Below are 19,112 nucleotides of genomic sequence, written 5' to 3' on the forward strand. Positions count from 1 at the left end.
CTGCACTGGTGATATAAAGGACAGTATCAGTAGATTAGATTTAGGTTTTGGGGATTTTTTTTATCACCACATAGTTTTAATAAATAAATCACACAAATCCTAAGAATTTGACTTCCAGTTTAATTCCAGGTGGTATTCCTTAAGTTCAAAACCATTTCCTGTTACCAGAAATGGCTGTGTTGTTTCATGTGCTAGAACAACAATGATGGCGTTTGGTTTTTTTATTAACCCTTAAATTATGTAGCCAGTTGTGTATGATCCGTTTACTGTTTGAATGAGTAAATGTCCTTGTTGACTTGGAGTAGGTCTCACATGTTTTGTTTACAAGAGCATTTTTAGGACCCAGGACCCTGACAGAATAGGGGAAGGAGGTGATTCTGCTGCCTCTGTATCATTTAAGTTTAAATGCCTAGAACTTGAAGTGGATTTCGCAGAAGGCAGGGCACTGTGAGTTGTCTTTTATGTTTTGTGTAAGTAAGGCAGGGGTTGGCTAATAGATCTGTACTCAAAAGGAAAGGGATGCTCACTGAATCTTTTTGATCTGTTGGATCATAAACAGCTTCTGTCATGATCAGAAATGGCATACAAATTCCAAATTTTATCATCATTCTGGGGAAAATCTCTTTACTATGAGGGTGGTGAGGCCTTGGCACAGGTTGCCTAGAGAAGCTGTGGCTGCCCTGGCCCTGGAAGTGTTCAAGACCAAGTTGGATGGGGCTTGGAGGACCCTGGTTTAGTGAAGGTGTCCCTGCCTGTGGCACAGCGGTGGAACTAAATAGAATTTAAGGTCTCTTCCAACCCAAACCATTCTATGATATCTTTCATGCCCTGAGCTGTGACTCCCTGATGGCATTTTCTCTGCTCTCAGATTCTAGTTTTGATGCATAAGTTAGGTCTTAAGTGACATAATTTTAAGTTACTACTGCAAAATATATGAATGCAAAGTAGTGTGGTCTTACTGAACAGCTAACCAAACACTTGTTTATTCTCTTGCATTATTATTCCAGTGTTGTATGAGCATGAAATGGCTCTTGACTGAAGGAGTGTTTTAAAAATCTGTGCACAATCCAGCAATTACTAATTTGAAATATAACTGGAGAAGGAGACAGTAGCTAATATTACTGTGTTAGTATTATTTATTACACATATGCTCAAAGGATAAGAGCAACTGTTTTTATAGCACCAGTTCAACTCTCATTCCAAGAAGATAAGCAGTCTTTTCAAGGGCAAGCCTACTTTTGTATTTTGCTAATAGATTTTTAGCTAAGTTTTTAGTGATAAATACTTACACTGTTGGTGACATAGGAGTTTTATTGCTGGTAATATAACAAAATGCTTTGACTACAAATTAAAATATCTGGGAAGTGGCTTTGGACACTAATAAAGAGTCAATTGGTATCCTCTGTTTTGGGAAAATTGGAGTAAAATGTTAAAGGTATGCATTGAAGGCCAGCAATACTTACTATTTCTTGCATGCCTGATGTGTATTTCATAATAGCTGGGTTTCTTTTTTTTTTCCTCCTCTTTAATCCTTCCTCATATTCACTAACTTAGAAGGTTTTTGAAAACTGTTCTTTATAATTCTCAAGGTGTTCAAATTGCTGACAATTCTCCCATCACATTCTCTGCTATCTGCTATTACTGATTCTTAATTTAAAGCAGAGAAATTGCAGTGCTCATCACATAGTGATTCCTGGTGGTCTTGCTGATCCTTTCAGTTCTTTCAGTTGTGATCTAAACCATATTAGGAAGCTTATACTAAGGATCAAAACCACTAATGGCTCATGAGATGTCTTCTTTAGAGCCTTTTCTGTTTATGCGAGTCTCTCAACATCTTTGTTGTTAAAAAAGAAGGAAATATATGTTGAAGAAGTCTACACTAATTAAGTATTTCTAGATAATATGGGATGAGATACATTTTAAATTTTAAAAGGCAAGAGTAAGTGCAGTTGGAATGGAGTCTAGTGTTACTATTTATTCTGTGTCTACAGCGTGCTGTTTCCTTTTCATAGAAACAGAATAGATAGTGTCTGTTCAGAACAGTTTGTTTCAGAGAGGAAAAAGGGATTTTAGCCAAGATCTTTATGCTTCCGTATAGAAATTTATAAACTGGCAAGAGAACTTGCTCTTCCAGTGAAAAAAATTTCACAGAATTGATCCAGTTTACAAGCTTCTGAAAATTATTGTTTTCACATAGCAGATTTTGAGAGGTTTTTGGTCAAAATATGAGCAGATTGCATTTTTACTAATAGAAATGCGTGACTTTAGCACCATACTGCTTTTCAGCACTTTTGATAGCAAGGAGCATTGTGGTTCTGGGCACTGGATCAGAAAGAAGTGAAATTGCATTTACTCCTCTCACTGGCACCATAATCCATATAGAGGATGAAACATTCTGATCTGCATCATCTAGAGATGTTAAGGAAATTTCAGGGAGATGCTTGTGAAGAGAAGTGTTTGGGGTAGTGAAGACAAGATGGAGATAAGGCACAAAAGCTGACAGGGAAATGGAATATTATGTGTAAGACTTCAGGGGCAGAGCGAGAGGTGAACACAAGAGATTACGACTACAGAGGAGAGGAAAAATCGTGCAAAGAAAGATGTAGCTAGAGCTACAATCACAATCTGCTTTAAAACAGAAGGTCCTTAAAATCTTCTGCTATTCAGTGGATGCCACTGCAATCCATAGAAAAATAGTCATGACCTTCTTTAATACTGTGTTTCTCGAATCCAAAAGGAACCTGAGTCTAAAATATTAGGCAGTAGTGCATGAAATGAGTATGAACTATGGTTGCACGGATACAATTGCTTAACATAGCACCATGCATTTATGAAGCATTTTAATACACCATTACGCAAAAGAGGATCAAAATTTGGAATAGGTTGCACAGGGAGGTGTCAGCCTTGGAGACAAGCAGAGCTTGGCTGAATTCAGCAACATAAAAGAATTCTGTGGTGGATAAAGTTGGCTTTGAGTAGAGACCAGATGTCCTCCAGAGATCCCTTCCAGCTTGACTTGCATCTCAACACCTATTTGATGAAAGGATCCTTTTTCTTTGTTGCTAGTAGTTTTTTGTTCACTTAAAAATCAAAATGTGTGTCACATTCACAGTCATCTCTACATGCCATATGTGCATCAGACCTTTAATGACTTTTCTCCAAATCAGAGAAGACTTTGAGCCTTATTTATCGGTCAAAAAAGAATAATTGAAAAACTAAATTATGTGAGTTCACTGGATTGAATATGCTCTATGTCCAGTTCTTTAAATTAAAAGATCAAGAAGGGACAGGTACAGATAAGCACAGCTTGTTGCACTTCACATGTGTCCAAAGCTTAGAGGAGTTCCTACCCAGCTGAGACCAGAGTTTTATCTGACCTAGTGTCCTCTCTCCAGCAATGGCCAGAAGCAGCTGCAATGGAAGGAGTTCAAGGCAGGGAAAACAGGTTAGGTGACAAGTGCTAATGTAACACGTATATTCCGTGAAACAAGTGAGATAAAAATCAAAAAAGTGGTTTATTGAAGTCCATCACCAGAGTCATATTAGACAAATACCTGAGATTCCAATAGTAAAAAAAAAAAACCTAGTCAAAAAAAAAAAAAAAAGAAAAAAAGGAACCATCAAACCCTCCGAAAACCACAACTGAAAAACAATCGAAAAAACACAACTAATGGGACATTTTAAAATGAGGGTGGGGGGACAGACAACAAACTACTGAAGACAGCAGGGAAACCAATGTGTTAATTGTATTTCCTGCAATTATGAAACATATTTTCTGAGGACTAATTAAACTGAGAACACACCTAGTAAGGACTTGAGGATCAGAATTTACTTCTGAACTAGCAGCTCTGTGAACAAGCAGGTCTGTGATTGTGCTTACTGCAGCTTCATTTCAGCTTGCATTTGCCAGTGCCATTCACTTCGTACTAGAAGTAAAAAATGTAGGAGTGGAAAATGTTTGGGTTTTTTTTTAAGCCTTTCCACTGAACATACCTAGTGGTTAAATGTTAAAAACCAATGGAAATGGTAATTGTTTCTGAAAATATGCCTACAGTCTTCTGTAGGCCATGTTGCTTAAAGTATCCCCAAGTTTTCTGTAATTTAAGATTTTCCTTTTCTGTGTGAACTGTTCATTTGGATGTAGCATGTGATAGTTCTGTTTGAACATGCCCAAAAAGAAGCAAATGAGATACAAGTGTTTCAACCACTACCTTCTCATCAGTGGGTTTTTAGGTGATCAGTGTATTTGATGCTGCTTTGGTGTAAAAGAACTTATTTGTATAAAGACTTTCATTTGTTCTGTAAAATGGCAAAAGAGGTTTGTTTGATGCAGCATTTTCTCTTTCACAGATCTGATGGTTAGATACTGTATAGAATACCTATTTAAGGACAGCACTTTATCTGTGATTTTACTGGATAGCTTGTCATCATTTTTCAGTTAAGCCACTGAAAACATATTTCAAAAGGCGTATTTGGCACATTTCAAATATGAAAAAATAAATATTTTGATGCTCTTTAGTTAAAAACAAATTGTTGGTATTGTGATTTACAGTGTAACCTTTAAATCTTTACAAGAGATAATTAGTGCTTTTTCATCAGAATATAACTATTCAGCACATTGTTGCTTCTTAATTTATTCTGAGAGGTTCTAAGATTTCTTGAAGCTAAAACTACGGAGTTTTGAAAATAGGTTCTTTTTGACTTTTTATTTTTTTAAGGGCTTAAAGGATTCATGCAGTTCTCTCATTTTTACCATTGAGTGACTTACCTAAACATGCAAGTTCTGTATGTCAGAAAGCTCTGAGCAATGTTAGATTGTTGTCCATAGGTAATTGTTTTGTGTAAGAGGTGTATTTTGCAATTGGCAAATGGTTTATATGAATGATACACTGTCCTCATCTGCCGATGGTGTTTATGCTAACTTTGTATAGTTTACCATTGTCAGTTAGTTTAAATACTGGATTTGGCATCTCTTGTGCATTTGTGGATTTAAAATGTGTACGAAGCAGAAGAATTTTCAGTGCTAACTGTTGCCTGTAGAGAAACTCAGTAACAGTGGTAGAAAATACTGCCTTCTGTAAAGTTGTAGCTTTTGTTGTGAGGCACAGATTTCAGATAGTGGTGCTTCCTGAGTTTTACATTAAGAAGAATAAGGGAATTGCTAGTGGATGTGATGTTGCTTTTTAATCTTGAAGTCAAGTAGACTAGTGTATGCATTCACTTAGATGTTGGGCTTTTTTCCTAACAGAAAGCTAATCATCACACTGGGTAAGAAGCAGAAAAGAAAAAACGAATCTTCAGATGAGTTGTCTGATGCTAAGCAGACTGTGCAGCGGGCACTGAAAGATGAAGACTCGCAGGTAAGTACTCAGTTCCCTTCTAAATTTCTGTGTTACTTCTACAGATCTTGTCCTCCACTCCCTTCCCGAAAGTTACGCTCCTTTTGACGCAGTGTCAGTTCCTCTCTCACTGCTATCTCTTTTTCATAGGTAGACATTTACATTATAAGCTACTTCTCCCAGTTGAAAATCAGAAAATCCTACAGTTTAGAGTCCCCTGTCTGTGATGGGACATCAACACCCTGCTTGTATTTGTTTAATTTTAGTACAGAAGTCCATAGATTTGAGACAGTAAATACCTGTTGAGCTGGTAGTTAGACCTGATCTTTGCTTTCGTTGACTTTGTGGGGAGAATGCAGAGATTGCCTAATAGAAGGAACATTTTTCAGTTAAAACTGGCTCTGGAGAACACTTTAAAAGGCTGGTTTCGGACTTTACTGTTTTTTCTGTGCTCTGCTTCTGTAGAAACATAACTGTTTTCTTGGAGTGTTAGATCTGAAGGGAGCAGTGATCAACATACTGATAGGCTCTAGTTGCTTGTGGAATCTTCTAAAGGATAAGTGCCAGATGAAGAATCAAAGTGATAGAGTCATTCCCTCGAGGAATATCTGTCTTGTAACTTTTTTCCTGCATTTATTTTATACATTGCTCTGGTATAATAGTAGCCTAGCTAATTATTTACAAAAACAATGCACAAAAAAGTATGAATATGAGATTATTTCCTATTATGTGTATGTTAGTAGCATAATTAGAGCTTTCTTCCTTTAGGGCAAAATCCATTAAAAGTAAGGTTATGCATGTAAGTGCACAGTTTTATATCCTGTGACATCCGCAGAGATTAAATCAATATTCATAACAAGGTTGAGTAAAAATTAATTCCTTTATTTGATTATAATGTCAGAAAACAATTACAAGATACCAAGCTGACCTTTACTATTTCACAGATGATAATGCTGTGAGGAAAAAGGATCAGAAGCCATTTTCCAGAATGATTTTATATTAACTTAAGGGGTATTTTCTCTAAGGTAGAGGTTACTGAAAGGATTCTTGAATTTATTTCTCAGGGAGTTTGTCTTGGTATCGAAAGTCTATTCAGTACACTGAAGGAGCTGACAGCAGGTTTGGTTGTTCTGAAGTGCTGTAACTTATCAGTAGTGCTCTGTAATGAGGTATAAATTTGTAGGCTAACAAATACAATACAAAAGACTGAAGATAATTTTTTTTTTTCTCATCGCTTGTGCTGTTTTGGATATTTGAGTTTTAGCATGACAAGGGTAGTTTTTAATTCTAGTGTGGTTAGACACAGAATATCATCAAATTGCATGATCATGGTGTGAAGGCAACAGTGGGTAGAGATAATACGGGGTGGCATGGGATAGAAAAAGTTACACTGCCAAATACCATACCACTGCCCTATCTTCAAAGGAGTTTGAGTGAAGCAGAGTTGTAAGAGGAAAGTTGTAAGTTGCTGTGTTTCACTGATTCTTTCCCTCTAGTTCTAGAACATTTTCATTATTTTCTTTTCCTATTGCAAGTAGTTGTTTCTAAGCTCAGGGGGGCAATTTTAGGTCTCTTTTTTTTTTTTTTTTCTTGTAATTCGTTTTGTATGTTTAGTTTCACAGGAAGTGTCTTCCTTAAATACATTGATTTATTTCTTGTATGCTTTGGAGCGTTTTTTTTTTTTATGACCACACTTCTTAGCTTAGGGAAATCCGAAGGGTTTTTTTTTCAAACAACTCAGGTTATGTATTAATATGTCAGAGAACATACAGCTATTGATGATTTGTTAACACTTCATACTTCGAGACAAGACATAATGAGAAGGATTGAAAACACCTGTTAATGCCTCATTAGGTTTTGAAAAATTCAGTAAATAATGAATAAAACTTGAACCTGATTCTTAATCCTTGTTTTCGTAATTCATACATCATTTTACATTGCTCCTATTAGCTGGCATCTAAAAAATTAAAATGTACTGTTAGCAAACTGTTGTTGATTTAGCTGTAATGTGACAATCACTTTTTAGTGAAGAAGAGCTAGTCTGGCTACATTATTGTGGAAAGCTGGTTGAGTAGTTTCACTTATTCGGCTTCTACATAAGAATGGTGATGCCTGGTTTTGATTTTTACTGTGTATGTTACTGTTACTACTCTACTTTTTTTTAACAACTCCGCTTGTTTTAACAGCTACCTACTTGTAGTTGTTAAAACATAGCCAGGCTAGTGGCTGAATTTAACAGTCGGGGAGAAAGTTCCTCTGCTGCAGTCTTTCTGTTACTTAATATCTGCTCTGCAGAAGCCAGTATGACCACAGGATTTTGGGGTTGGTTCTATTCACAACTTTTCTCCCAACTGATTACTACAGTGTATTGCAACCAGCAGCGGTGCTTTCTTAAACAAAAATATGCTTTGCCGTGTAACACAGTAGAATTAATTTATTTTATAGACTGTTTTATTTTGCTGATTGCATTTTTGTAATGATAATTCTCTAAAGCAGATTGCAGTATTTTTAAGCATTAGCTAACTAGTTTGATTCTGCTATCGTTACTTACCCAACAGACTTATGAATTAATCTCATGGTTAAATATATTGGTACTGAGGAGTGGAAAGGATATGCAGTCTCCTAATAATCTAAGTTCTTGAAACTTAAACAGTGAGTCAGGAGGAATTGCTCTCTTAGACTGAACATTATTTCTCCAGCTGGAACTTGGTGTCTTCAGATTCTTGCAGAAATAAGAGTGGAAGATTAGAGAGAAACCGCAAAGTAAGCCAAATACTGCTGTTAAACAAGCTTGATTAAGGTGGAGGAGAAAACAAATACATTAACAAGCAACAAACTTCATTAGCCATCAAATCAGCAATCTGATCAATATGATCTAATGAAAATGTTCATGATTTTTTTAATAGTACTGATGTTTAGTAGAGACACTTAAGCATGTTTTGTCACTCACTGGGATAATTGAATTGGATGTTAACACACTGCTGTTACACTGCATTATGAAATTGCTGTTGAACTACTGATGCTACAGGAAATCTGTTATGTATCGGCTTTGTTTCCATACTATGAAAACATTGGTCCATGTTTACTTTTGAACTCTAAAAATTATAAGCATCAAATGTTTATATGGAATGGGAGGGGAGGGGGATTTGTTTATCACAAATAGCATATGGCTACTTCTGTCCCTCTGTGATTCACATGCTTCATGTTTTCTACCAAATGTTGGCATTTGGTTTTAGCTGTATCTAAAGTATTACTTAGAGTGTCCCCAGACTTGCAATTCATGTTAGAGGCATTTTTTGGTAAAACCTATTTTTCCCCCTTTTTTTTTTTTTTCTCCCCTGCTGTTTGCAGAAGAGACGATCAAATCGTCAAGTTAAAAGGAAAAAATATGCAGAAGAAGGAGAAGGAAAACAATCAGAAGAAGAAGCTAAAGTTTCTGCGAAAATGAAAAAGAATTCTGCCCCTTTACCTGCTGAACAGCCTTTACAGTTGTTTGTTGTAAGTGAAAATTGGCTTGGTCTGTAGTGGGAACTTTACATTTGTCTCCAGTAGTTCAGTGAATAAAGGTCGTAACTTGGAAGGAAAACATTGCGATTACTAAGTAATGGTTTATTTAATGTGTCATCTTGCTAAGAGCTTGAAAACTGGAAGAAATTACTTGTTACTTTTTTATGATTTTCTGTTCTAAACGTTTGTTGACCTACCCAAAGTTAAGGATAAGACTAAGACTAGGCATATTTTAAATAATGTGTTAGGCTGTGTAGGCATATGAAGAAGCTCTATGCCACTATTATCATGACTTTTCAGAAGTATAAAATTCTTTGAGCCTATGGGGATCTCTGCTTACTGAGGTTTTTTAAAAAGGAAACTCCTCTCTTTTTTTGCCACCTTTGGGTTTCCACTTCACTGTTCAGCTTGTTCCACCTACGATAATCAAACTTACTGTTGAGCCATTATAGGGAAATAAAGTGGCAGGTAAGAAACAGGAGAAAAAGTGTTCATGAGATGTTAGGAGGAGTGCCAAAGTTTTAAGGAAGGAGAAAACATGGTTGGGAACAAATCAGACAAGAGGGAAGGTGACTCCTGACTAGAAGCAACCTTTAAAGATCAGCTCTTTATATGTGGAGCCGCAGGTTCAGTCTTGGCAGAGCCAAGTAACCTTTATCTGTGTCACACCTAAGCCATACTGGAATTCGCAGGCATGACCTCATCTACCTGATTTGGCAGCGTGTTTGTTATCTGTGTTCAGAGTAAACCTATTGCATTGAGTTTGACACATGCTGGTTTTGTTTTAATTTTTTTTTTTTCTAGCCTGTCTGCCAAAATCCTTATTTTTCCATATCTTTATAATGGAATTGTAGCTGTGTCCACTGCATCAGGTCAGCTCAGCAGGTCATTTACAGTGAGTTTATGTCTGGAAAGCATCAATCACCATTGCTTGTACATTGTGTTTGGCCGGTGACTATTGCATCTGGTGCTCTTTGGAAGTGCCAGACTTACTGTACTTTAGCATGCATATAGACCCGGCTTTTAAATTTTACTTCCAGACTGTTAAAGAGAACACTCCTGGTCAACTTTATTGTTGATCTTCCAACAAGCCACTTGTGTTTGAAGGTATTAAGCCTGATCAGCTTGAAGAGAGGCCATTTACTGCAATTTATAATGTCATTTTTTTCCTGGTTTAAGCCTGAATGGTTTGAAGAGGGGGCATTTACTGCAATTTCTGTTATTGCTTCCTGCATTTACAGGAAAATCCAAGTGAAGAAGATGCAGCAATTGTAGACAAAATCTTATCCTCCAGGGTAATAAAAAAAGAAGTAAGTGATTATCATGTGATAAAACTGCTTATTTGAAGAAGCGGTTTGTATCTGTCATTAAACATTTACCATGGGTTTGCTTTCCTAGGTATCTGCTGGGATGACAGTAGAAACAGAAGAGTTTTTTGTAAAATACAAGAACTAGTAAGTACTAAAAAGTTGTTTCATTGGAGGTATTGTCTGAAATAAGTACCTTACACATCTTCTAAAGTTTTGTATTGTTGAAGATTAATTTATAACTAGATTTTGTCATCTTTAGATCTTTTTCTTTATAAATTTAATCCTAAAATTGCTAAGAATCTTTATTAGATTCTTAGTAATACCTTCAGAATTACCAGGATTGTGAAACCAGCGCTGACCAATAAGATGTCAGCCATTACTGCGAGAACAACAGAATTTTTAGAGAAGACAATTTTATTAAATTCATCAGCGGCTATGTGCCTCAGGCTAATTTTAATTTCATGAATTTAAATCAGAGCTATTTTGTGAACCTGTATTAGATTTAGTGTCATACATTTAGGAGAGGTTGATGTAGAAGTTGGTCTTACCGTTTTAAAAAGGAAAAAAACCTCGTAACAATAGAAATGATTTTATGTCAGAAACAGGAAATAGAATAAAGAAAAGGAATTTTTGCCATGTTTTCCTATTTTAAATTTTATACCTAACTTGCTGTCACTACTCAGTTCTTGATGTTGAAAATACAAGCCCATTTTCAATTCTACATATGTGAGTAATTTCATTGGATTCTTGCTAATAAATGTGATTTTTGTGAGAGTCTGGATTCACATGTTTCTGGAGACCATTTAGCTCTTGTTTTCTGAAATTGTAAAGCCTGTCTTTCCATCTGAGAATAGGTAACACCCAGCAGTAGCCCTTCTTTATTGCTATCATACCTTTAGAAAGCTTAAAACGTGGTGAAAACATATTAAAAAGAGTGGGGTGAGGGAGAGAGATCTGTACTTCTGGCAAACCAATCTGACTTCAGGAAGGCTTGCTTTGGATGCAGTTAGATGCGTAGGTACTGGTGCTCATGCTTCCCTCCTTCCTTTGACTATTACTTTGTGCTTCTCTCCCAGCCCAATCTTATGACCTGTTCCTTTTTGCCATGGGCTTATCTATGTAGTGCAGCAGTACCTGTGAAGAGATGTTCACATGTAGTATATGAAAAAGATCCAGTATATTAAGTGCTTTGTATCTCTGGCTACTTTCTGATAGAGTTGTCAAATTTTAAATTTGATTTATTTAAGCTCACACTCGTTTCTCTGCTTAGGACGCATGAAATAAATCTGTGAATCCACAGAGTTCTATGGATCCTAGCCCAAAAGCACTGCCTTAACTAGATGTTCTAAGACAATTATTTGGAAGAATAAATCTTTGATGTTTACAGTGAATTCTGTCTTAAATGATAGAATGTTCTTACAGTGAAAATCTGGTTTATAAAATAGATTATTTTAACTTTATATTAAAAATAGTAAGCTTTTGCTTTCACTAATATGTTGATGTTAATCTAATTTTAGCTCTTATCTCCACTGTGAGTGGGCCACAGAACAACAGCTTTTAAAGGATAAAAGAATCCAGCAGAAAATAAAACGATTCAAACTAAGGCAAGCACAAAGAGCTCACTTTTTTGCAGATGTGAGTATGAAATAGATAACTAAATAAGCTTTTTTTCCTTGTAAAATTGTGATTAAGGGCTTGCTTTTAGGTAGAACAGCTGGATGTTGATCAGTAGAAATTAGCCATTGGGGTTGATTTTGGTTGCAGCCGGTTGAGCTATTTTTGTTTCAAGTAAAAGAGAAGGATTTTCTGGAGTTGCTGGACTATTCTGACATGCATGCTTAAAATTGTGACTGGGTAACTACTTAAAAGCGATAAGGAGGGGAAGATTGTTAGTAGGGCTTGTTTCTCTACAAGAAAGACTTTTACAAGACAGCACTTAATCCCTAAATGACTACATTTTCCGTTTCAATGCCAGATACCTCCTCAGTGCCCATTGCCAAAAAGCCCTGAGGAGGGAGTATCTTAAAAAATGCAAGTGCAAAAGCCTTGGTTGTTTCCAACTGCCAAATTCATTTTGCATACGATGAGACTTGGTCATATACCAGCATTTTTTTTTTTCTCTCTGCTGATCTTACTGCTCTTGCATTGCAGATGGAAGAAGAACCTTTTAATCCTGACTATGTTGAAGTAGATCGGGTATTAGAAGTATCTCTTTGTGAAGATAAGGACACTGGTGAGGTAAATAAATCTTAGAGCAAGTGAAGAAGGTACACCTCCAAGTAGTTTTTGATAACAGTGGGGTTTTTCTAGCAGATTTCAGAGTAGCACCTTAATGATTTCAAGCTTCCATAATATTTTTAATGATACATGACAATCTTCCCATTTGCTATGCTATTCATGTATTTTGCAATAGAAATCAGCTTGTATTTGTATTGGTATTAATAGGTCATACAATAGTACTTGAAGTACATCTTCTGGAAGGCTATTACAGAACAAACACATAAGATCAGAAAATTAAAACAGAAAAGCAAATCAAGCAAATAAACTGCTTAAATTCAGAAAGAGTCTGAAGCAGGCATAGAACAAAACTGACAGTTGCTGATTAAGCCTGTTGGAATAGCTATGATGCTTATTTTGTTCTTCTAGACAGCAGAATGAATAGATTTTTATCCAGTGATTTCTGTGTTAATCTTCCTAAAGCAGGGTTGAGAGTTGAAATTATTTTTCATTGTATGCAGCAAATTTGCTGTTATTACACTTTTTAGGAAAACGTGTATTGTTATCGTAAGACTTTGCCCAAGATCATGGAAGTTCAAATTTTGTTTAATTTTTAAACATTTTATTTACTGAATCTAAATAAAATAATCTGCATTGGTTCCATCTTTTGAGACTTTTCCGAAATTCTGGCTGACCTGTAAAGCTTTCTATTTTGTCGAGAAGACTTTTGTTTTTGAAACTTAAGAAAGCTCTTTGGTTTAGGTAGGTTGGTTTTAACAGTGGAGGAAGTGTTCTGGGTAGCACCTCTCTAGTCTAGTAAATTCTAGTTTGTGGAAATGTGGAAAACATCACAAATGTAGTAATTTATCTTTCCTAAGACTAAGATCTGCTTGTGGATAAGTGGAATTAAAAAGTACTGCAGGGGTCTACAACAAGTAACAGAGAAACTAAGCGTAAGTAAGTAGATAACAAGATACAGTATTTTAAATATTATCAGAAATGTGCTTCTGTCCCCAGCTCTCATGCTAGCTAGTTACTCAAATACTAAGGCATATTAACAGTCTGTATACTAAATTAAAAGCTGATAACATTCAGAATTTTCTTCTGCAGCCTGTTGTTTACTATTTAGTAAAATGGTGTTCGTTGCCATATGAAGACAGTACGTGGGAGCTGAAAGAAGATGTAGATCAAGCAAAAATAGAAGAATTTGAACAATTGCAAGCTTCCCGGCCTGACTCCAGGAGATTGGTAAAATTACACCTAATTTACTTGTCTGTCTTAGCAAATTGGATATGTTTTTTCCAACTTTAAGCTTCTGTGTTAAAACATCAGGCTTTTTGGCATTCTGTGTAAAGGTTTTTTGTGCTTTGTTACTTATGAATAATTATATTTTCAGGTATGCATAGATAAATACTCTAATTTGTTACTCTGTTAATGTTTAGGAAAAAATATTACTATATAGCTATAACTCACTTTGAGTGAGGAGCAGTACATTGAAACTGGTTATCACAGACTCTAAACAGTATTAAGATGAGGAAACAGAATAAACATCCTTTACATAATGAACAGGGTTAAGTCTTGTGCTTTGACACTGAAAGAAATTGGCAAACGAGATCTGTCAAACAGATTCCGTAATTACTTCCTGTTTTTTTCTTCTTGTCATAAATGGCTAGCTGAAAGGAAGAAAAATGCATCTAATAAATGTGTTTTATCTTTAAATTATGAATCTTCTGTCTTACAGAGCAGGAGAAAACAAAATACTTCTATTTGAAGTCCTGTATGTCATTGCCAGAGTGAGATGAGTGTCGTGTGTGGTGTAGTACCACACTTGTTCTAACTTACTTTATACAACTGAATACTCACAGTGTTCTCATCTGTCGGCTTTTTTAAGTTTTTGCATCTATGGATAATGACAGTAGTCACGACTAACATGTTCACATTATATTTAGTTAATTTTTCTAGTATTTATTTTAAATCCTGCCATTTTGGCATGTGGGAAGAAGGGCTTTTTATACCTCTCTGTTGCCATATTTGGCTTTGAGAGAAAAAGATGACTAAAGAGCTAAAGTGCACCTGTACAACTGACAGTCATCTTAACATCAACAACAAGTATTTTCTGTTCCAGGCTCCAGCAACTACAAGAAAGTGTTTGCTGTCAGCAGCTGTGCGAGTAGGAGCATGGCTGTTCCTGATGTGGGGGAGTGGACAGATGGGTGTTTTGAGAGAGGGGAGGAAGCCACAACTGCTAGGGAGGGGCAGCTGCAGCTCAGAGATGGGTGTCAGGTGATGCTGACATTGGCAAGAAAGAGGTATAAAACTCTGAAATTCAGAGCTGGCAGATCAGGCCACATGAGTCTAGAGCGAATGCAAGCCTTTATAAAAACTGAGAAATGGGGGGAGTGCAGCTGATCATAAAAGCTCATAACTAAAAATATTTCTCTTGAATGTGTGGGTTTCTTCAAGGTACAAAGCAGAAGCTATTCCAAGAGAGTGTTTTCCACTAGAAATCGTACCTAATATCAGTCAAGAACTTCAAAATTTCTCTGCTAAGTTGCCTGCTAAGCTAATGGCCAGGCAGTTGAGTCTCCAGGCTTGGGAATTTGTGTGTGTTTATATAGCTTCTCAGCTTTCTGTTAGCTTGCTAGGGACATTATGATGATATACCGTGATACTGTTACAGTCTGTTTCATCCTGTCCTTTGCATCATGATCTTACATGGGCTTATAACGTCTTCCATCCAGTCTCACGGTGAAGTAGATTCAGGGAACTAAACCACTCACAAGTATACTTGTTTATATTCTTGGTGTTGGCTTCCTGAATCGGCTGACTGTGAGATGGAGTGATCAGAAGTGACCATGGCAAGTGCTAGAAAGAAAGGGCAGGATCACAGCAACTCGGTGCAGGTTGCCCATACAGCTTCAGGGTAGTGCCAGCAGCCAGCATTACTCAGACTTTGAGGATTTTGGTAGTTGCAGATACTCAGTTATAGGACAGCTTTTCTTAGAGCTTCCAGAGTGAAACTTAATATGTTCTTGAAGTTTCTTGTATAGGTGAATTAGTGTTTCAAATTGCCAGTGCCAAGCTATTTGCATTCTTAGTTTTAGAAAGTTGCTTGATATTATTAATTTCAAAAATACTACTTTATATTGATAAATAAATGCAAATTTCAGGTTTCCACAGACTATTAAATTAGTAAGTAATGTTAACACCTTTGCAGTTTTAAGGTTGAATAATTGCATTCTAAATCTAAGTTGTTACACTTTGGAAATAATGGGTTAAAACATTTTGGAAAATAAAGCATGTACCAATTTGCACATGTATTAATCTTTCCCTTAAAGGACCGACCACCTCCGAACTCCTGGAAGAAGATAGAACACTCCAGGGAATATAAAAATGGCAATCAGCTCAGGGAATATCAACTGGAAGGACTTAACTGGCTCCTATTCAACTGGTACAATAGGTATATCCATGGAATGTTTTTTAATGTAAGCTTTAAACCGCATGGTGTGAACCAGTATTACGGAGGATGAGTACAGCTTGAGTTAAATTTATCGTAACCTCTCTGCTTATAGCTCAAAGGTTGTGTTACAGTGCAAAGGTTGTAACTGGAAAAAAATAATTTCTGTTCCTTTGGGTGTACAAGTATGTTTTGAGCCACAAGAATAACAAAAAGGAAATCTTAAAAGACTATAACATAATTGAAAATACATTTTCAAGGCCTGTGAGGTAATTAAAGCAAAAACCAACTTCCACCAAAGTACAAGCTTTCAGAATTTTTGGAACAGTTAGGAAACTCTTGTGTATTTCAAAATAATTTCTAGGATAAGTTCTAATAGAGTTATCTCTCTTCAAAATTACCCAAATAAAGGTATGTTTCTTCAAAATTAAGGCTAGTAAATAATTGTGTTTTCTATGTTATAAACTAAAGGTAACTTTTGTTAAATAATGCTGTGATACATTAATAGGAATATAATAGCCTTCAAGATTTTTTTTTCCCAGAACAATGTATTTTCTTTGTATCTAAATTGGATTTCTGTTCATGAATCTTCCTGCTTGCTTTATTTCTAAATATCAGTTGCCTGTCCTCTGTAGAGATGATGTCAGAGAGCATATGATTTCACCATACTGTTTATTTTAATTCTTAGTCAGGCACTACATAGCTGTGCGAGCAGGTGTGCAAATAGCTTGAAGGGCTGGAACGTATGGCTGAGGGTGAGCACCTAGTGGTATTTCATACGGTAATCTGGTTATATACATCTGTCTGAGTTCCGGAAACAAGAAGGGAAATTTGGCAGTAATGCTATAATGTGTTCCTTTTACATGAGTGTAGCTGAAATACTTTCCATCTGTGACTTTCAGGGAATCTTCATTAATTTCTAGCAGTTTTGTCAAGGTTAGTGTTAAAGATAGGAAATCTGATTGATTTGAACTCCATTAATTAGGACCAGTACAGCTCTGAAAGAATACTTTTTGAATCTTTTTCTAGGAGAACCTAATGGAATATTCTCAGGTTTTGCCAGTGCTAAACATGATTGAAAACTTGTAATTTTGTGTGCTGAGTTAACTTAACCAGGGAAAGTTTGCAAGCATCTTTTATAGTGCCCCAATTTTGACGATTTGACAACCTGACTTTGTTTTTATAAATTGCCCATTTGAGTGATATCTTTAGTGTCTGTACTTTCTCTGATGCTAATCACAAATATATTTTGTTTTCAGGCGAAATTGCATTTTAGCGGATGAAATGGGTCTTGGCAAAACCATTCAGTCAATTACATTCCTCTATGAAATCCTTCTGGCTGGTATAAGAGGGCCTTTTCTGATCATAGCTCCGCTTTCCACCATAGCAAACTGGGAAAGAGAATTTCGCACGTGGACTGACCTTAATGTTGTAGTGTATCATGGAAGCATGATCAGCAGGCAGATGATTCAGCAGTATGAAATGTACTTCAGGGATTCACAGGTAATCTAATGAGACTTGGACGCTGTAACCTACCCAAAACCTGTTTCTGGTAGTAGTAGTGAAATCATACTTTACGTTATCCGTACATACGTCTTACTGAAGGTCATTTTATATTACATGTGTTAGTTAAGCTTTTTACATGCCAGAATCTTTAGCATATCCTTACTGAGTAAATTTTGTGGAAGTGGTTGCAGCAAGATACAGGTTGTTTTTAGTATGCTGAGTAATTCTGCAACTGAATAGCAGTGATGCTGGTACTTGTGTGGAGATTAAAATGTGCACAGATGGTTGCAGTTGGGTCCTGAATATGAAAAGCAGTGAGAGCAGAAGTACAGCTGATTAAGCTGTACATCACCTTTATGTAGCTGTTGATTTCCTTTTCCTGTCTTTGTCTGTGTACAGTTTGCTTTACTGCCTGGAATACTTCACATTAAATGACATGGAAAACCCCTTGAAATTTGACTCTTCTAAAACGTTGGGGGTTTGGTTTTGGTTGTTTATTTTTTTTTCCCATTCTGTATACTCTGTATAAATAAAGGTTTTATAAATCATGACTGAAACATTGTAATTCTACAGAACTGATAGGGCTCAAAACACTCAAAGCTCTTCTTTTTTAAGTAGTACTAAATATTAAAACGACATCCTCATTCTCCAGTGACGTACTGTGTACTGCCGTATTGAAGGCCTTACATATTCTCATTGTCAGACCAACCAAGTCGAATAAGCTGGGTAAAAAGCGTTCATTTAGTCCTCAGGTGATACTTATATTACTTACTGTATGAATGCTAAATGTATCACTGTCATATGTTTCAATTGAATGTAAGGCTTTTCCTGTGATACAGTCTTTCAGATTTTCCCAGGGTTAAAAAAGTGATATTATTTACGTACACCTTTTTGAGACAGTTCTATTAGATGGTTGTAACTGTAATTTAAAAGTGCTTAAAAGTTTATGGTTGGTTAGACAATATTGGATTTGTGGCTTTGGATAATTACTCATTAGTATTAATTACAGAGTTACAGAGATAAAATACATGTGTATGGAATGACAAAACAACTTATAAAATCCCACATCTGTTGATAAAACTTCAACAACAAAAATCTTTAAATACATTTGAAGTAATGTAACAACTTCCGTGTGTTGATGAATCTCTAGGGACGTATCATTCGAGGTACCTACAGATTCCAAGCCATTATCACAACTTTTGAAATGATTCTTGGTGGGTGCCCAGAGTTAAATGCAGTTGAGTGGCGGTGCGTTATTATTGATGAAGCTCACAGACTGAAGAACAAAAACTGCAAACTCTTGGAAGGACTAAAATTAATGAACCTTGTGAGTAACATTTCACTTTTGGGGTTTGATTCCTGTTAAGTACAATATGATAATAAATGACAAGTTTTGTGGAAGTTTTAAACAAGTTCTTTAACAATAAAAGCAAGTAGCAGAGTTTAAAGAGGAATTATTGTCTAGTCCTGTAGTTAAGGTTTTATTTAACTTAGTGAAATGTTTAAAAAAGCAGATACTGCCATGAATCTTGAGGCTTCTGTTGCATTACTACAGGATCCACAGTGACTAGTTTTGCATTGTTTAATTGACTTTATTACTTTGATACACTTGTTGCTAAATGTTCTCAGTAGTTGTTTGCTTTCTGATACATGCTTGGCATGTATATTTTCCACACAGTAGGGAGGATTATACATACATGAATATTACAGGTGCAGTTGTTCAGTCATTTCTTCATTACAGATGTAGGAAGTCAGGATTTAAAGAAAAGCTAGTAG

The 19,112-nt window shown here is 36.0% G+C and overlaps 1 protein-coding gene across 8 annotated transcripts in view; it reads left to right on the top strand.

Annotated features, from left to right (window-relative positions):
- Positions 1 to 19,112, top strand: part of CHD9 (chromodomain helicase DNA binding protein 9) — a 92,515-nt gene that overhangs the window by 42,644 nt on the left and 30,759 nt on the right. For all 8 annotated transcript variants that reach the window (XM_062609113.1, XM_062609118.1, XM_062609119.1 and 5 more), the window contains 10 exons: positions 5,249 to 5,360; positions 8,691 to 8,837; positions 10,088 to 10,156; positions 10,245 to 10,300; positions 11,674 to 11,791; positions 12,308 to 12,394; positions 13,484 to 13,621; positions 15,712 to 15,833; positions 17,090 to 17,333; positions 18,487 to 18,663. In XM_062609113.1, the coding sequence (XP_062465097.1) occupies positions 5,249 to 5,360; positions 8,691 to 8,837; positions 10,088 to 10,156; positions 10,245 to 10,300; positions 11,674 to 11,791; positions 12,308 to 12,394; positions 13,484 to 13,621; positions 15,712 to 15,833; positions 17,090 to 17,333; positions 18,487 to 18,663 (1,270 nt within the window). The remainder of the gene's footprint in view (positions 1 to 5,248; positions 5,361 to 8,690; positions 8,838 to 10,087; positions 10,157 to 10,244; positions 10,301 to 11,673; positions 11,792 to 12,307; positions 12,395 to 13,483; positions 13,622 to 15,711; positions 15,834 to 17,089; positions 17,334 to 18,486; positions 18,664 to 19,112) is intronic.

The sequence above is a fragment of the Pezoporus occidentalis genome, unplaced genomic scaffold (genome assembly GCF_034315485.1).
Source record: "Pezoporus occidentalis ecotype Australia unplaced genomic scaffold, CSIRO_AGI_Poc_V1 ctg135, whole genome shotgun sequence".
Classification (NCBI taxonomy): Eukaryota; Metazoa; Chordata; class Aves; order Psittaciformes; family Psittacidae; genus Pezoporus; species Pezoporus occidentalis.